The sequence below is a fragment of the Amblyraja radiata genome, chromosome 31 (assembly GCF_010909765.2).
Source record: "Amblyraja radiata isolate CabotCenter1 chromosome 31, sAmbRad1.1.pri, whole genome shotgun sequence".
NCBI lineage: Eukaryota > Metazoa > Chordata > Chondrichthyes > Rajiformes > Rajidae > Amblyraja > Amblyraja radiata.
Window position 1 is genome coordinate 13,111,279 of NC_045986.1, and position 19,425 is coordinate 13,130,703.

At 48.3% G+C, this 19,425-nt stretch overlaps 1 protein-coding gene across 1 annotated transcript in view; it reads left to right on the forward strand.

Moving 5' to 3' along the window:
- The window catches only part of klhl17 (kelch like family member 17), a 61,945-nt gene that overhangs the window by 37,449 nt on the left and 5,071 nt on the right, over nucleotides 1–19,425 (forward strand). The window contains exons 7-11 of the mRNA XM_033047872.1: nucleotides 6,256–6,400; nucleotides 11,091–11,258; nucleotides 12,912–13,000; nucleotides 13,461–13,534; nucleotides 16,997–17,178. Of these exons, the coding sequence (XP_032903763.1) occupies nucleotides 6,256–6,400; nucleotides 11,091–11,258; nucleotides 12,912–13,000; nucleotides 13,461–13,534; nucleotides 16,997–17,178 (658 nt within the window). The remainder of the gene's footprint in view (nucleotides 1–6,255; nucleotides 6,401–11,090; nucleotides 11,259–12,911; nucleotides 13,001–13,460; nucleotides 13,535–16,996; nucleotides 17,179–19,425) is intronic.

Below are 19,425 nucleotides of genomic sequence, written 5' to 3' on the forward strand. Positions count from 1 at the left end.
TTGTTAATGTGCGGGGATCGTTGGTTGGCGTGGACTCGGTGGGCCGAAGGGCCAGTTTCAACGTTGTATCTCTAAACTTATCTAAAGTAAAAGATCTATTCATGAAGGATCGATTTACATTCAACACTCCACCCCTTCCTGAGGTCATCTGCTGCTGACCCTGGTTTGTTCTGGCCACCTCTGGCTTCCAGTCTGAAGAAGGGTTCAGACACAAAACGTTGCCTAATCCTTTTATCCAGAGATGCTGCCTGACCAGTTGAGTTACTCCAGCACTCTGTGTCTATCTTGGGGATCTATTCATGTTGGGAGCTGTGTAGATGAGAAGAGGGCGGAGATGTGGTTTGGGGGAGTGACTTGAAATTGTAGAATTGTGGGCGGCACAACGATGCAGCGGGTAGAGCTGCTGCCTCGCTGCGCCAGAGACCCGGGTAGGACCCTGACCTTGGGTGCTGTCAGTGTGGAGTTTGCACGTTCTCCCTGTGACCGCGTGGGTTTCTTCCGGGTGCTCCGGTTTCCTACAACATTCCAAAGACCTGCAGGATTCTAGGTTAATTGGCTTCTGGAATGTATAAGGTAGAACAGTCTGGAATGTATAAGGTCGTTGCAGACTCGGTGGGCTGAAGGGCCTGTTTCCGTGCTGTATCTGTCTAACCTCGAATGCTGTCAATGTGGAGTTTGCACGTTCTCTCTGTGAGCGCAATTCTTCCGGGTGGTCAGCAAACTCCACGCAGACAGCACCTGAGGTCAGGATCTAATCTGGTCTCTGGCACTGTGCGGAATCAGCTCTACTATCCACCCCTATGTGGGGCGGGAGGTGTACAGATTGGCAAGCATGTACAAGTTGCTTGCTGCTGGGGATGTTACTGTTGTATAATCGGACACATCCAAAGGGTGATGAATTCTGCACACAAGGAACCACAGATGCTGATTCGTAACAAAAAGACACAAAGTGCTGGGGTAACTCAGCGAATCAGGCAGTGTCTCTGGAAAACATGAATAGATGACGTTTTGGGTCAGCTTCAGATTGAAATGGGCCCTGTCTCGAAACATCACCTGTTCATGTTTTCCAGAGATGCTGCCTGACCCTCTGAGTTACTCCAGCATCCTGTCTCTTGCTTTGTGTAGTAATCGGTTATTATTCGCACAGTAGACAATAGGTGTAGGAGTAAGGCCATTCGGCCCCTCAAGCCAGCACCGCCATTCACTGTGATCATGGCAGATCATTCACAATCAGTTCCCCGTTCCTGCCTTCTCCCCATATCCCAGGACTCTGCTATCTTTAAGAGCTCTATTTAACTCTCTCAAAAACATCCAGAGAATTGGCCTTCACTGCCTTCTGAGGCAGAGAATTCCACAGAGTCATAACTCTCCGTGTGAAAAGGTTTTTCCTCATCTCCGTTCTAAATGGCCGTCCCCTTATTCTTAAACTGTGGCCCCAGGTTCTGGACTCCCCCAACATCGGGAACATGTCTTTTGCCTCTAGCGTGTCCAATCCCTTAATAATCTTATATGTTTCAATAAGATCCCCTCTCATCCTTCTATATTCCAGTGTATACAAGCCCAGTTGCTCCATTCTTTCAACATATGACAGTACCGCAATACCGAGAATTAACCTCGCGAACCTACGCTCAACTCCCTCAATAACAAGAATGTCCTTCCTCAAATTTGGAGACCAAATCTGCACACAATACTCCAGGTGTGGTCTCACCAGGGCCCTGTATAACTGCAGAAGGACGTCTTTGCTCCTTTTCTCAACTCCTCGTGTTATGAAGGTCAACATGCCATTAGCTTTCTTCACTGCCTGCTGTACCTGCACGCTTACTTTCAGTGTTTTAAGAAGGAACTGCAGATGCTGGAAAATCGAAAGTAGACAAAAGTGCTGGAGAAACTCAGTGGGTGCAGCAGCATCTTTGTTAAGAAGGAGCTGCAGTTGCTGGAAAATCATAGAAGGAACTGCAGAAGAAGGGTTTTGGCCCGAAACGTTACCTATTTCCTTCGCTCCATAGATGCTGCTGCACCCGCTGAGTTTCTCCAGCACTTTTGTCTACCTTCGCTTACTTTCAGTGACCAATGATGAACAAGGACACCCAGATCACGTTGTACTTCCCCTTTTCCTAACTTGACACCATTCCGATGATAATCTGCCTTCCTGTTCTTGCCACCAAAGTGGATAACCTCACATTGGTGCCGGCAGATGCAGTGGCATCTTTTGGCAAGAGGAGGGACTTGCTGAGTGAATGCTCTGCTCTTTCTCCGTCTGGGCGCAGTTACTACAGCGCACAGCGAGGATAACGGTGACTCACGTGAAGCGGCAGGCAGGAGAGAGAGAGAGAGAGATGAAACGGAGAGATTAATGAGCTGTCAGCCCCCCTGGAAGTACAGAAATAGGAGGTGTGCAGAGCTGAAACCCTCCCTGCCGAGCTTGTACCCAGCGGCTTGTTCAGAAACAGAACTGCTGATTAAATTACTTCATTCACCTGGATATACTGTAGATTCGTTTCTCAACACCATTCATCAAACTGACTTTCTGCACAACCTATGCTGGCTTCCCAAGGACCAAAAGTCCTCCGATCTCCAACCTCCCTGGGTATACACTCCGTTAAAGAAAAGGCACAGCAATCCCTTCCTGCGAGTCTAATAGTCGTGACTATAGATTCACAGGGAGTAATAATAATAATAATAATGGATGGGATTTATATAGCGCCTTTCTAATACTCAAGGCGCTTTACATCGCATTATTCATTCACTCCTCAGTCACACTCGGTGGTGGTAAGCTACTTCTGTAGCCACAGCTGCCCTGGAGCAGACTGACGGAAGCGTGGCTGCCAATCTGCGCCTACGGCCCCTCCGACCACCACCAATCACTCACACACATTCACACACATTCACACACAGGCAAAGGTGGGTGAAGTGTCTTGCCCAAGGACACAACGACAATATGCACTCCAAGCGGGATTCGAACCGGCCACCTTCCGGTCGCCAGCCGAACACTTAGCCCATTGTGCCATCTGTCGTCCCAGTAGAGGGGCCTGCATCACGTGCAGGGAGAGGGGGATTAGTTTAAACTTGGCGTCATGTTCAGCATGGACATCGCGGGCTGAAGGGCCTGTGCATGTGCTGTACTGATCAACACAGGTACAAGACACTAAATGCTGGAGTAACTCAGCGGGACAGGCAGCATCTCTGGAGAGAAGGATTGGGTGACGTTTCGGGGAGAGACTCTTCTTCAGACTGATGCCAGGGGAGTGTGTGGTACAGAGATAAAATGTAGTCAGGGACAGTAAGACTGGTCGGAGGAGTGGGAAGCGAGAGGGGGGGAGGGGATGGGGAGAGAGGGAAAGCCAGGGGCTATTTGAAGTTAGAGAAGTCAATGTTCTCTGGGGTGTAAGGGGTGCCGCTGGGGTGTAAGCTGCCCAAGTGAAATATGAGGTGGTGTTCTTCCACTTTGCGCTGGGCCTCACTCTGACAATGGAGGAGGCCCAGGACAGAAAGGTCAGTGTGGGAATGGGAGGGGGTGCGTTAAAGTGTTGAGCAACCGGGAGATCAGGTCGGTTTAGGCGGACTGAGCGGTTAGGTAGGTGGCTCGGCGATCGTTTCGCTGAACACCTCCGCTCAAGACACTGCAGACGCTGGTTTACAAAGAGAGACAGCAAGTGCTGGAGTAACTCAGCAGATCAGGCAGCAGCTCTGGAGAAAAGGAATAGGTGGCCTTTTGGGTCGAGACATTTCATCGGACTGGGAGGGGACAATTAGAGGTATGGGACGGTGCAGAACCTAGCCTTCCTACACCTCTGATATCCCCCTACCTGACTCTCAGTCTGATGAATGGTCTCAACCCGAAACATCACCAATTCCTTTTCTCCAGAGATGCTGCCTGACCCGCTGAGTTACTCCAGCACTTTGGGTCTATCGTCAGTGTAGAACACCATCTGCAGTTCTTTCCTACACATGACATTGTGGGCAGAAGGGGCTGTTCCTGTGTTGTACTGTTCTATGTTCCCTGATCTGTCTGTATTAGTCCATGGTGTACTGGCACAGAGCAGCCTCCTCAACATTGACCTCACCATATGGGTGGGTGATACTGTTCTTTGCGACAGAATTTCAACACTCTCAGCGGTGTGACCCACACATAAGATCATAAGTGACAGGAGTAGAATTAGGCCATTCGGCCCATCAAGTCTACTCCGCCAATCAATCATGGCTGTTCTATCTCTCCCTCCTAACCCCATTCTCCTGCCTTCTCCCCATAACCCCTGACACCCGTACTGATCAAAGATCTATCTATCTCTGCCTTAAAAATATCCACTGACTTGGCCTCCACAGCCTTCCGTGGCAAAGAATTCCACAGATTCACCACCCTCCGACCATGAAACAGGCCCAGTGCCGACAAACGCTCATCACAGGTTAACCTACTCATTCCTGGGATCATTTTTGTAAACCTCCTCTGGACCCTCTCCAGAGCCAGCACATCCATCCTCAGATATGGTGCCCAAAATTGCTCACAATATTCCAAATGCGGCCTTACTAGTGCTTGAAATTACAACACAGGAACAGGCCCTCCAGCATTACATCCCTGTTTTTGTATACAAGCCCTCTTGAAATAATTGCCAGCATTGAGTTAGCTTTCTTTATTACCGGGATTGTCCCAAACCCCACAGAGTGATAGATGCATATAACATGAAAACAGACCCTTTGGCCCAACTCCTCTGTGCCGACCATTACGTCTGTCCGTAGAGGAACCTGCTGTCCTTACTCGGCCCAGCCTATATGTGCTTTCAGACCCAACAATGGTGTTGACTCCAACTGACCTCTGAATTAGCACAGCAGTCCACTCAGTCGACTCATAACAACTGCACGAAGGACTGTGGTGGCTCAAGAGCGTGTGTGTTAACCAGCTTCTCGAGGGATGGGCAATAGACAGAATAGACTTCTCAGTCATGCCCGGATCCTGAAAGATGAATATGTAAAACAAAAATCTTTCATTCTCCCTTACACCCATCACTGCTGCTGGAACGAAACAATACTAGGACAATTATTGTTGTCAACAAAAAAAGTGCAAAGGCTACAATGAGGTAGGTTGGAGGATTGGGACCACTTCCTCAGTTATGGGAGGACTGTTTGGTGGTCTGATAGAGATTGGGCAGTAGAGCCACTTTCCGTGCTGTGTGACTCGGTTTTTTTTTTTTGTTTTTTTTTTAATTTAATTTTTTTTAATTATAAATGTATTCAATTATTAAAAAATAATATTACACTACAATAAAACAAGCCAGAACCCACCACCATAATACAATACAAACATGTAATAAACTACTATACAACTATGATACAATCCTTATTGAGGATACATTCAACACCCTGCGGAGCCCAGCGGTCCCGGAACTCCATGTGTGACTCTGTTGGCAGGATTGTTCGGTGGTCTGATAGCAGCGGGGTAGAAACTGTCCATGAATCAGGTGGTATGTGCATTCCCATACAACCTAGCTCATAGTAGCCCTCGCACTTTAACATAATATGAACTTTCTCCAACTATAATGCTATAAAGCTGTAACATTATATTCTGTACTCTGGTCTTTTTCTCCTTGCACTACCTGTTATACTTTTTTTATAGTTTGAATATACTCATGTACAGTATCGTCTGATTCAACTACATGGCTTGCAAACAAAGAATTACTTTGACACAAATAATCCAATAACAATACTAATTAGAACATTTAAAATACATTTGGCAGGTTCATGGAAAGGAAAGGTTGAGTGAAACATGGGCCAAAAGTAGGCAAATGGGACTAGCTCAGACACCTTGGTCAGTACGGGCAAGTTGGGTGTCAGGGCCATTTTCCGTGCTGTGTGACTCTATAACTATATGACGGCAATGGGCAGGGTCTGTGTCGGTGGAGGATGGTCTGATACTGTGTGCAGTGGGGAGATGGCTAACTGTACAATGGAAGGCGGCCGTTCCTGGCACCCCAAGCTGCTGAGGGTTCTCCCGACGCCGGAGTACCATCACCCGGCGAGAACATCGGGCGCCGTGGCGGCGACTGTGGAGGCCTCAAGAGGCCCGACTATGGGTGGACAAAGGGATGGGGACTGGACTTTGTGCCTTCCCCCACAGTGGGAATCACTGTGGGGGGATGTTTTGGTGTTGAATTTCTTTGAATACTGTGTTGTATTTTATTAGTGTGCTGCATGGACATCAGAATTTCCCCTGAATAAGGGGATTAATAAAGTAAAATCTAAATCTAATCTCTGTGTTTGCAGGTGGTGGCAGCCTGTTTGCCATCCATGGAGACTGCGAAGCCTATGACACGAGGACGGACCGATGGCACATGGTGGCCTCCATGTCCACAAGGCGAGCGCGGGTTGGCGTGGCAGCGATTGGGAACGGACTCTACGCAGTGGGGGGGTAAGCAACCACTGAGACAGCTTCCTATGCTTACTTAACCAGCTCCTCAAGGGATGGGCAATGGGCATTGGACTGCCCAGTAATGCCCGGATCCTGAAAGATGAATATGTATTAAAAAATATCTTTAATTCTCCCTTCCATCCATTGCTGCCGGAAGGAACCAGTAATAGATCAGGACATTGGTATTGGTATTGGATTATTATTGTTCACAAAAAAGTGCAAGGGATACAATGAGGTAGGTTGGAGGATTGGGACTACATCCTAGATTCTGGAAGTACTGTTCAGTAGTCTGATAACAGTGTGTTCCTGATAAACCATCTCCACATAGAAGCCTAATTGCTCTTGATTAGACAATAGACAATAGGTGCAGGAGTAGGCCAGTCGGCCCTTCGAGCCAGCACCGCCATTCAATGTGATCATGGCTGATCATCCCCTATCAGTACCCCGTCCCTGCCTTCTCCCCATATCCCCTGACTCCGCTATCTTTAAGTGCCCTATCTAGCTCTCTCTTGAAAGTATCCTGAGAACTGGCCTCCACTGCCCTCTGAAGCAGAGAATTCCACAGACTCACAACTCTATGTGAGAAAAAGTGTTTCCTCGTCTCCCTTCTAAATGGCTTACCCCTTATTCTGAAATTGTGGCCCCTGGTTCTGGACTCCCCCAACATCGGGAACATGTTTCCTGCCTCTAGCGTGTCCAAACCCTTAACAATCTTATATGTTACAATAAGATCACCTGTCATCCTTCTAAACTCCAGAGTGTACAAGCCCAGCCGCTCCATTCTCTCAGCATATGACAGTCCTGCCATCCTGGGAATTAACCTTGTAAACCTACGCTGCACTCCTTCAATAGCAAGAATGTCCTTCCTCAAATTAGGATTGAATGGATGTTTCCTCTTGTGGGAGAATGCAGAATGTTCGGGCCCTGCTGAAATATAAGATCATCCCTTTCTCTCGGTAGCTTCCCATACTTCTCGTTTCCCTCTCCCTGACCCTCAGTTGGAAGAAGAGTCTCAACCCAAAACGTCACCTATTCATTTTCTCCAGGGATGCTGCCTGACCTGCTAAGTCACTCCAGAATTTTGTGTCTATCAGCCATTTGAGACAGAATTGAGTCATGGAGTCATACAGCATGGAAACAGGCCCTTCAGCCCAACTTATCTATGCTGACCAAGATGCCGCATCCAAGCTGGTGGATCATCCATTTGACCATGTTTGGCCCATATCCCACTAAACCTTTCCCATCCACGTACCTGTCAAAATATCTTTTAAATGTTGTTATTATACCCTACCTCGAATACTTCCCCTGGCAGCTCGTTCCATATTCTGAACACTCTCTTGTGAAAATGTTGCCCCTCGGGTTCCGATTAAATCTTTCCCCTCTCACCTTAAAGCCACGCTCTCTAGTTCTTAATTCCCCAACCCTTGGAAAAAGACACAGCCTATCATTTCCCTCATGATTTTATACATCTCTATAAGATCATCCCTCAGCTTCCTGGGAAGAAAATCCTAGCCTGCCCAGCCTCTCCCTCTAACTCAGGCCCTGGAGTCCTGGCAACATCCTCAGAAATCATCTCTGCGCCCTTTTCATCTCAATGGCATCTTTTCCGAAATCAGGATGACCAAAACAACATAATACTCTAAGTGTGGCCTCACCAACCTCTTGTACAATCATGCAATCACGTACTGGCTTTTCGCTGACTGGATAGCACGTGACAAAAAAGCTTTTCACTGTACCTCGGTACACATGACAGTAATAAACTAAACTATACCTACATGTCCCATCGCAATTCCCTGCCTATTGAAGGCCAATGTACCAAAACCCTTCTTCAACACCCTATCGACCTGTAATGCCTCCTTCAGGGAATTGTGCACTAGTACTCCTGGATCTTCTTCTTCTTTCGTATGGCATGCACAGCCTAAAGTTGTTGGACAACGTGTTCAATTTGATCCTCCGTTTGTGCACGTCGAGTTGATTGCATTAGTCGAAACAGGGCGGACCACGTGAAGGTTGCAATCTCCCACCCCAGTACTCCTGGATCACTCGACTCCACACACTCCCAGTGCCCGACCATTCACTGTGAAAAAGTCAAGTCGGAGACAATTGAGACAATATTATTTTCGTCATTCAGTAATGGTGAGTGTTTAGAACACTCCCTCAAAGTGTGGATGATGTAGAATTTTTTAATATTTTAAAGCAGAAGTGGAAATGTTCGTGAGTAGCAAGGGTGAGGTTCCTGCAATATAATTGAGTGGGCCGATATTCCAATCAGATCAGCGATGATCACAATGAGTGGTAGAGCAGACTTGAGGGACTGAATGGCCTTCTCCTGTTTAGTTTAGAGATACAGCTCGGAAAGAGGCCCTTCGGCCCACCGGGTCCACGCCAACCAGCGATCCCCGCACTCAAACACTATCCTACACATGCTAGAGACAATTTACAAATTTACCAAAGCCAATCAACCTACAAACCTGTACGTATTTAGAGTGTGGGTAGAAACCAGAGTGCCTGGAGAAAACCCACGCAGGTCACGGGGAAAATGTACAAACTCCATACAGACAGCACCTGTGGTCAGGATCGAACCTGGGACTCTGGCGTTGTAAGGCAGCGACTCTATTGCTGCGCCACTGTGTCGTCTGCTCTTAATTCATTTGTTTGTATCAGTTGGGGAAAACATAATACTTAATGGAGTGGCAATCATAGAATCATACAGCACGGGAACAGGCCCATCTTGCCCGCGCTGACCAAGTTTGACCTGCCCACATTTGGCCCATATCCCTCTAAACCTTTCCTCTCCATAAACATGTCCAAATGTCTTTCAAATGCTATTTTCACACCGACCTCAACCAACTCCTGTGGCATCTCGTTCCATATACCGACGACCCTCTGTGTGTAAAAGTTGGCCCATAGGTTCATATTAAATCTTTCCCCCTCACACGTTAAACCTATGCCGCCTGGTTCTTGATTCCCCGACCCTGGATGAAAGACTGTGCATTCACACCCTATTTATTCCCCTCATGATCTTGTACACTAGGTGGCAGTAGTTGGCATCACTGCAAGGAGTTCCTAGTCATCTATATATATATATATCACAAACAGCAGATGTCCCAGCACAGATTCCTGCGGAACTCCACTGGTCACAGACCTCCAGCCTGAACATCAGTCTGAAGAAGGGTCTCGACCCGAAACGTCACCTATTCCTTCGCTCCATAGATGCTGCCTCACCCGCTGAGTTTCTCCAGCATTTTTGTCTGCCTTCGATTTTTCCAGCATCTGCAGTTTTTTCTTAAACACCTTACTTCCACTGTCATTTATGAATAAGCTGGTTCCGAACCCATACGAACAAGTCATCATGGATCCTGTGCATAGTAATCTTCTGGGTCAGCCTACTATCAGGCACTTAATCAAAAGCCTTACTAACAACCATGTATATGATACAATATGAAATAACGTCATTTATCCCAGGTGGGAAATTGATCTGCCAACAGTCATAAAAGCACAAAATACATGAAATATGAAGTGGAAAGGATTGGGGGATGTGCGAAGATTGGAGAGGGGGGGAGAGGGGGAGAAAGGGGGAGAGGGGGAGAGGGGGAGAGGGGGAGAGGGGGGTCAAAGGTCATGTTTCCATGTATTTTTAAACAAAACTAAAAAAAAGGTTCCGACCCAAAAGGTCACCCTATCCATTTCCCTCCTCAGATATTGCCTGACCCACTCCATCACTTTGTTTTTAGCTCAAGATTGTAGCATCTGCTTGTGTGTCTCTCATGTTTCTCTTCAGTTGGAGCTGAATAAATAGACTGAGTTTTTTCTGCTGTTTGTTTACACTGTAAGGTCTTCTATTTATTGATTGGGGACGATCAGCCATGATCACAATGAATGTCGGTGCTGGCTCGAAGGGCCGAATGGCTTCCTCCTGCACCTATTTTCTATGTTTCTATGTTTCTACCTGGAACCTGTGTGTATAAAATCACATGGGGAACAGACAGGATGAATGCGCAGGGGAGGGGAATCAAGGACCACAGGACACAGGTTTAAGGTGAGAGGGGCAAGATTTAATAGGAACCTGAGTAGTAACCTTTTTCACTCAGAGGGTATGGGAGAGTATGGAATAGGCTGTCAGAAGGGGTAGTTGAGACAGGTACTAAAACAACATTTAAAAGACATTTGGACAGGAAAGGTTTGGATGGATATTGACCAAATGCGGGCTAATGGGACTAGGTTCGATGAGGCATGTGTAGAAGGAACTGCACATTCTGGTTTTCAGTCTGAAGAAGGGACGACCCAAAATGTCATTCATTCCTTCTCTCCAGATATGCTGCCTGTCCCATTGTTATTCCAGTATTTTGTGTCTATCTACAGTGGGTTAGATGAGGCATGGATAAGCTGGGCCTAAAGGGCCTGTTTCCATGTTGTATAATTCTTTGACTCTCTAAGTTGCAATAACATTCCTGCTTCCATTACCCATCGTGTGTAGGCTCTGGTTTGGCTGTTGGTGGCAGGATTGTCTTCATGGGACTAATGGTCGAGGACAGACACAAAATGCTGGATGGAGTAACTCAGCGGGACAGGCAGCATCTCTGGAGAGAAGGAATGGGTGACATTTTCAGGTCGAATGATCGAGGTAGCAGGATAGTGAACACCGCTCGAGAGGTGTGACCGATTCCCTTTGCTGCCCTCTGTTACGCAGGTACGATGGGACTTCCGACCTGTCCACCGTCGAGTCCTACGATCCGGTCACCAATTCGTGGCAGCCGGAGGTCGCCATGGGAACGAGACGGAGCTGCCTTGGCGTGGCGGTACTGCATGGTTTGCTCTATGCAGTGGGTGGATATGATGGTGCATCATGTTTAAACAGGTACTTCCTTGTATGTGTTCAAAAAGGAACTGCAGATGCTGGAATATCGAAGGTACACAACATTGCTGGGGAAAATCAGCTTCCCTTCCCTCCCGCACCACCCCCTCCCCGGGCATTTTCCGTTGCAACCGCAAGAAATGCAACACCTGTCCCTTCACCTCCCCCCTCGACTCCATTCAAGGACCCAAGCAGTCGTTCCAGGTGCGACAAAGGTTCACCTGTATCTCCTCCAACCTCATCTACTGCATCCGCTGCTCTAGATGTCAGCTGATTTACATCGGTGAGACTAAGCGTAGGTTGGGCGATCGTTTCGCCGAACACCTCCGCTCAGTCCGCAATAACCTACCTGAACTCCCGGTGGCTCAGCACTTCAACTCCCCCTCCCATTCCCAATCCGACCTCTCTGTCCTGGGTCTCCTCCATTGCCAGAGTGAGCAACAGCGGAAATTGGAGGAACAGCACCTCATATTCCGTCTGGGGACCTTGCGTCCGGATGGCATTAACATTGAATTCTCCCAATTTTGCTAGCCCTTGCTGTCTCCTCCCCTTCCTTAACCCTCTAGCTGTCTCCTCCCACCCTCCCATCCGCCCGCCCTCGGGCTCCTCCTCCTCCTCCCCTTTTCCTTCCTTCTCCCCCCCCCCACCCCCCATCAGTCTGAAGAAGGGTTTTGGCCCGAAACGTCGCCTCTTTCCTTCGCTCCATAGATGCTGCTGCACCCGCTGAGTTTCCCCAGGAATGTTGTGTACCTTCCTTGTATGTGTCAGCTTTATCTCGCTGATCTTTCATTGTCCACTTGGAGGCGCTAACTGCCAGTGGCTGATTCACACGCGCTGTCCACGGGCGCCCTGGGGGATTTCTGGGACCGCTGGTCACCGCGAGGGGCGGAATGCATCCTCAATAAGGATGCAGATATAGTTGTATAGTGGTTTACTTGGTATGTTAGTTTGACGTATAATGGTGGTGATTTTCTTTTGATTTATTTTGTACTGTACATATTATTGTAAATAATTGATTAAAGAAAAAATGGGTGATTCCATGGGCAATGGGTAAAACATACCGCACGGTGCCAGGTCCCGTGAACATAGAACAGTACAGCACGGAAACAGGCCCTTCGGCCCGTAATGTCTGTACCGAACACGATGCCAAGTTAAACTAATCTCCTCAGCCTGCACGCGATCCATATCTCTCCATTCCTTGCCTATCATAGATCATAGAACTGTACTGCACAGGCCCTTCGGCCCGCAATGTCCATACCGAACACGATGCCTGCACCTGAGACATGTCCCTGTGTTTCTGTGTTTCCGTCTTCATCATCGGAAACATAAACACACATCTACTCGGTGAGAAGTGATGATGAATGTGCGGCACGGTGGCGCAGCGGTAGAGTCGCTGCCTTACAGCACCAGAGACCCGGGTTCGATCCTGACTACGGATGCTGTCTGTACGGAGTTTGTACGCTCTCCTCTTGGCTTCGGTAAAAATTGTAAAACAGTCCCTAGTGTGTGCAGGATAGTGTGAATGTGAGAGGATTGCTGATCGGCCTGGACTCGCTGGGCTGGAAGGCCTGTTTTTGCCCTCTATCTCTAAAGTAAAATAAACGAAACTCAGGAATGAGACTGTTGGCAATAACCCGTGCCTCCGTGTATCCACAGTGCGGAGAGGTTCGACCCACTGACAGGAACCTGGTCGTCCATTGCTGCCATGAACACAAGGAGGCGCTATGTCAGGATTGCAACATTAGGTAGGAAACACAAGGAAATGCAGATGCCAGAATCTTCAACAAAACACAAAGTGCTGGAGGAACTCAGTGGCCAGGCAGCTTCTGAGGAGGGAAGGGACAGACCATGTTTGAAATCGTGACCCTTCTTCAGGCTGATAGGAGTGTGGGGCGTGGGGGGGGGGGGGGAGCTGGAAAAGAGGTGGGGAGCGGGACAAAGCCTGGCAAGTGATAGGTGGGTACAGGTGGGGGGGAGGGGGTTGATAGGACAAAGGCTAGAGATGAAATGTTGTCTGAGAGATGAGAAGGGAAATGGAAAGCCAGAGAGTGGAATATCAGTGGGGAATAGAACAGGGTGGTTGGATGGGGGTGGGGGCGGGTGAGGGGTGGGTGGGGGGCGGGGGAGGGTTGGGGGTATGAAGGGTCAGACCAGGTGCATTTAATGCAACATCATTACTAGGTATTACATGCGCTGTCCTTTCAGATGGAAACCTCTACGCTGTTGGTGGATATGACAGCTCCTCGCACTTAGCCACGGTGGAAAAATACGACCCTCAGGTAATTAAATGCATGAATGTGGCCGCTAACGCCAGCACCACCCGGCTGTAAGATAGGGACCAGTTACAGCCCCTGGAGATTGAAAGCGTGGCGCAGCAGGTAGTGCTGCTACCTCACAGTGTCAGAGACACGGGTTCGATCCTGACCTCGGGTGCTGTCTGTATGGAGTTTGAACATTCTCCCTGTCACCGTGCGGATTTACTCCAGGTTCTCCGGGTGCTCCTCCCACGCTCCCGCCCGCCAAAGGTTTACAGGTTTGTATATAAAGTCCCTGTACGAGGTAATTCGAGAGTTCTCCCGAGTTTTCCCCTGATTCGAACGCGGAGAATGTCCGTCGCGGGTCCGTAGGAGTTCGTGGATGTCTCGTAGCGGTTCATAAAGCTAATGGTAGGTATAAAAAGTAACAATTTTTTTCATCATGAGTATTTTCTTTATTCGTGGACATTTTTTGCAGGCATGAAAAAACGTCACGAGTTACTGGATGTCCCGGGTACCTACCGTTAGCATTACGAGCCGCGACAAGACATCCACGAACTCCTACAGACCCGCTACAGACATTCTCCGAGTTCGAATCAGGGGAAAACTCGGGAGAACTCTCGAATTACCTCGTACAGTGGGACAGGGGCTTTAATTGGCCTTTTGTAAAAATGTGTCCCTGATATGTAGGGAGTGGACAGGACAGTGGGATAACATAGAACTAGTGTGAACGGGTGATCAGTGCGGACTCAGTGGGCCGAAGGGCCAGTTTCCACACTGTATCTCTAAACTAATTAAACTAAACACATTTTACACACAAGCGGAAACAATTATTTAAAAAAAAACATTTGGACCAATAATTTAGTTTAGTTCAGTTTAGTTTAAGAGATGCAGTGTGGAAATAGGTCCTTCGACCCACCCAGTCCTCGCCGACTAGTGATCTCTGTACACTAGTTCTAACCTACACTCCTGAGACGATTAACCTACAAACATGCACGTCTTGTGGGAGTAAACCGGAGCACCCGGAGAAAGCTTATGTGGTCACGCGGATAACGTATAAACACTGTACAGACTGCACCCGGAGTCATGATCCAACCCAAATCACTGGCACTGAAAGGCAGCAACTCTACCGCTGCGCCACCATGCCGCCCTTTGGCTATGCCAGGTTTAGAGGGCTAATGGCTAAATTCAGGCAAATGGGTCAAGTCTACTCTGCTAACTTGGCAATGAAAACCTATGCAGGTCACGGGGAGAACCTACAAACTCCGTACAGACAGCACCCGCAGTCAGGATCGAACCTGGGTCTCTCGCGCTGTAAGGCAGTAACTCTACAGCTACGCCACAGTGGCCCAACCTCATTGTACCTACCTCAACTAATTCTTTTTTTTTCTTTCTTTTTTTTTTAAAGTACAGTAAATTACAGTATTACACATCACATATATATTATTACATTTGTTGTACCACTTCGTTTTTCGAGCTTTAAAAAAAGGTAGAAATAAAAGAAGTAAGGAAAGTGAGCAAAAATCGTGAAGGTGCAGGAAAGTGTTGAGAGAAGAAAGCCCCTTAGGGAAGAAGTTAGAGAAGGAAGTAAAGAAAGAAAATAGACCCTAGAAAGAAAAGAAAAAAAAAGGAAAAACAATCGCTCTATTATAACACAAAACTCCGCAAAAAAAGGATATACCAATCGTATTTTTTTTTTTTATACCCCTCGTTACCAGATCCTGGTACCATTTATATTTTAAATTACTATTGCACCTTATGCTTGTAATAGTTCCATAAATGCAGACCACGTCTTTTGGAAGTGGTCTGCTTTGCCTGCTAGGAGGAGTCTCATCTCTTCCAGGTGTAGTGTTACCTCAACTAACTCTTCTGGCAGTTCGTTCCCTATACCCTCCCCACACTCTGTGGGGAACTGCAGAAGCTTTACAACAAAAGGCACAACGTGCTGGAGTAACTCAGCTGGCCGTTCAACATCCCCGGAGTACATGGATAGGTGATGATTCACAATTCGCAATTCTTCAATCCTTTTTTCTCACACGCAAAGAGGTTGCATAAGTTCATACATTTTCAAGAGAGAGTTAGATATAGCTCTTCGGGCTAATGGAATCAAGAGATATGGGGGAAAAAGGAGGAATGGGGTACTGATTCTGGATGATCAGCCATGATCATATTGAATGGTGGTGCTGGCTCGAAGGGCCAAATGACCTACTCCTGCACCTATTATCTATGTTTCTATATTTCTAAGTTCATATCATATGAGTAGGTTGGCCATTCTGCCCATCGAGACTAGTTTACCATTCAATCATGGTTGATCTATCTTTCCCTCTCAACCCCATTCTCCTGCCTTTTCCCCGCAACCCTTGACACCCTTAAGGGCTTGTCCCACTTGGGCGTCATTTACCCGTCATTTACGCAACATAATTTATGCGTCACGACGCACGACACATGGTGCGTGGTGACATAGGCAGTGATGCTCGGTTGCGCGCGGCACTCCAGGATTTTGGGATGTACAAAATCTTCGCGCGCCATCTTCCTGACATGCAAATGACGCCCAAGTGCGACAGGCACTTTACTAATCAAAAATCTCCATCTTAAAAAATACCCAATGACTTGGCCTCCACAACCGTCTGTGGCAGATGGCAGAATCTGGAACAGAAAACAAACTGCTGGAGGAACTCAGTGTTTCAAACTTAAAACAGAAAATGTATAAACAAGGAACTGCAGATGCCGGTTTTATGTTTGAAACAGAAAATGCTGAAAACACTCAGCAGGTCAGGCAGCATCTGCGGGGACAGAAAGAATGGAGTTTCCATATCATGGACTCTTCTTTATTGTTAGACAGCTGAGAAAGCAGGTGTATTTTAAGTTACAGAGAGAGGGTGGAGGTGGAGAGAAGGGAGAGCACGTCAGCAAAAGGGTTCAGACCTCAGTGATCAAGGTAACAACTAGTTGAAAACTACTTGGAAAACCACAGAAGTAGAAAAAGAAGAAAACAAACAGAAACTGATGCTGCCACATCTGCCGAGAGAGAAAAAATAAAAACATTTCATCTGGTTTAGTTTAGTTTAGAGATACAGCGCGGAAACAGGCCCTTCAGCTGGTCCACGCCGACCAGCGATCCCCGCACATTAACACTAGCCTACACACACACCAGCGACAATTTTTATTGCATTTTCCAAGCCAATTAGCCTATAAACCTGTACGTCTTTGGAATGTGGAAGGAAACCGAAAATCTCGGAGAAAACCCACGCAGGTCACGGGGAGAAGTTCTGTACAAACTCCGTACAGACAGCACCAGTAGTTGGGATCGAACCCGGGTCTCCGGCGCTGCAAGCGCTGTAAGGCAGCAACTCTACCGCTGCGCCACTGTGCCGCCCTCCTCCGGGTCTGACGTATGGTCCTTCACCCAGAAGGTCAGCTCCCGTTCCTCTTCGCTCGCCGCTGCCCCAGAGGTCTGTGACTGTTCATTGTCCCTTCCGCTTGCAGACCAACACCTGGAGCACCATCGCCAACATGCTGAGTCGACGGAGTAGTGCAGGGGTGGCTGTGCTGGAGGGGATGCTGTATGTCGCCGGGGGCAACGATGGCACCAGCTGCCTTAACTCCGTGGAGAGATACAACACAAAGACCAACACCTGGGAGAGCGTGGCGCCCATGAACATCAGGCGGTAGGTGCCGGCTTAACACATTTTCATGACTCCTGGAGACCGACCGGCTGATAGCTCGCCGTGATCTCGAAAGAATGAATGACTGAATGAATGATTGAATGAATGAATGAGTAGAAACATAGAAAATAGGTGCAGGAGTAGGCCATTCGGCCAGCACCGTCATTCAATATGATCATGGCTGATCATCCAAAATCAGTGCCCCGTTCCTGCCTTCTCCCCATATCCCTTGATTTCGTTAGCCCCAAGAGCTCACCAAGGTATGCAAATAGTCGCCCTTAAAGGGCACTTACAAAGTTAGAAAGCTAGCACACCGGGTCCTCCTTTGTTCTTTGCCCTGGCAGCAGCGTCCTCACTTCCACGTGTCCGTCGGCCGGTACCATCATCGACTGCCGCACCGACCTCTCCACTATTGCCGCCGGGTCCCCTCCTGAAGCCCCCGTGGCACCGACCCAGGACCCAGCCGCGGATCTCAATTCATGTGCATCAAAAAATGGAGCGCTCAGCGGAGTAGCTGCGTTTTGGGTAGCCATCCTGGCCACTTAGTTAGTTCAGTTCAGTTCAGTTTAGCTTATTGCCACGTGTACTGAGGTACAGTGAAAAGCTCTGACCAGTGCTAACCAGTCAGTGGAAAGACAATACATGATTACAATCGAGCCATTTACAGTGTATAGATACATGATAAGGGAATAACATTTAGTGCAAGGTGAAGCCAATAAAGTCCAATAAAAGATAGTCCGATGTTTCACCAATGAGGTAGTTAGTAGTTTAGCAATTATCTCTAGTCGTGGTAAGATGGTTCAGTTGCCTGATAACAGCTGGGGCGAAACTGTCCCTGAATCTGGGGGGGTGCGTTTTCACACTTCTGTACCTTTTGCCCAATGGGAGAGGGAGTGGCCAGGGTGCGACTCGTCCTTGATTATGTTGCTGGGCCTTGCTGATGCAGCGTGAGGTGTAAATGGAGTCAATGGAAGGGAGGTACACAAAATTGCTGGGGAAACTCAGCGGGTGCAGCAGCATCTATGGAGCGAAGGAAATAGGCGACGTTTCAGGCCGAAACCCTTCTTCAGACTGATGGGGGGTGGGGAAAGAAAGAAGGAAAAAGGGGAGGAGCTGTGGTCTGGGTAACCAGCCTGGCCACTTAGATAAGGCACTTTGCCTTCCTTGCTCAGTTTAGTTTCTCATATTGCCTTAAATTACAGTTTTACAACCATTCTTAAACAAATTAATCTTCCTCTTCTTCTTGCGAATGAAACATAAACCAAAGGAATAGTTAGATCTCAAGCCGGGTGTTGAGCAGCCAGGTTGTTGTCTCTGTTGGCGTCAATGTCTGCCAGGCCCTGAGCTCCATTTGGTGGGTGGTAGATCGGGCACCCAGAGATGACATGGTTGGCTGTCTGGTTGTTCTGCTCCACATTCACAGGCTGGGCTCTGGCGGAGTCCCCATCTCCACACGCTGGCATTGAAACGCCCACCTCCAGTACAAAGTCTGTTGAGCTTCATCCATGCTCCTCTGGGGAGGTCAGACCCTGGACAGCTTTTATCTGGTGAAGAGATGTAGCTGTGTAATGGAGATGAGGTTGCCTTCCACTCCTATGACCACTTGGTGGCTATCCAGTGTGCTTTTGTCTCAGTTGGCTGGATGGATGCTAGGAGTTGTTTTCCATGTGGAGCAAAGGGGTGACGGGGCTTCAGTCGGGGGTGGCCTCTGCTCTCTGCTAATAGCCTGATGGAGGAGGTGATCTGGATCCATGGCACGACGAGGTAGTGCCAGAGTTGTTGCTTGCCTTCGGATCCCTGCAGGCGGAATGCCTGCAAGTATAGGGAGCTGCTCGACTGGAGTAGGTTGAAGGCACCCAGTGATGTTTCGCAAGGTGCTGTTCAGGCTCGTGTCTACCAGGCTAGTATGTCTGCCTCTGCTCCATACTGGTGCGCAGTACTCAGCTGGGGCCTACACAAGAGCTAAGACAGAAGTGCGAAGAGTTGATGGACTAGCTCCCCAACTTGTTCCTGCCAGGCGTCGGATGAGGCCGCTACGTGCCATGACCTTGTCGCGGAGACCAGCCAGGTGTTGACGAAATGTAAGCGACCTGTCCAGCTTTACACCCAGGTAAGTGGGTGTTTGTTGGAAGTCCAAGCGCCTGTTGTTAACGGACAGCTAGCTCTCGCTTAGCTTCCTTGTTGTTTAGATGGAATGCTGCTGACACTGTTTTGCCTTCGCTCAGCTTTAGATGCCACTGTCGTAGGTAT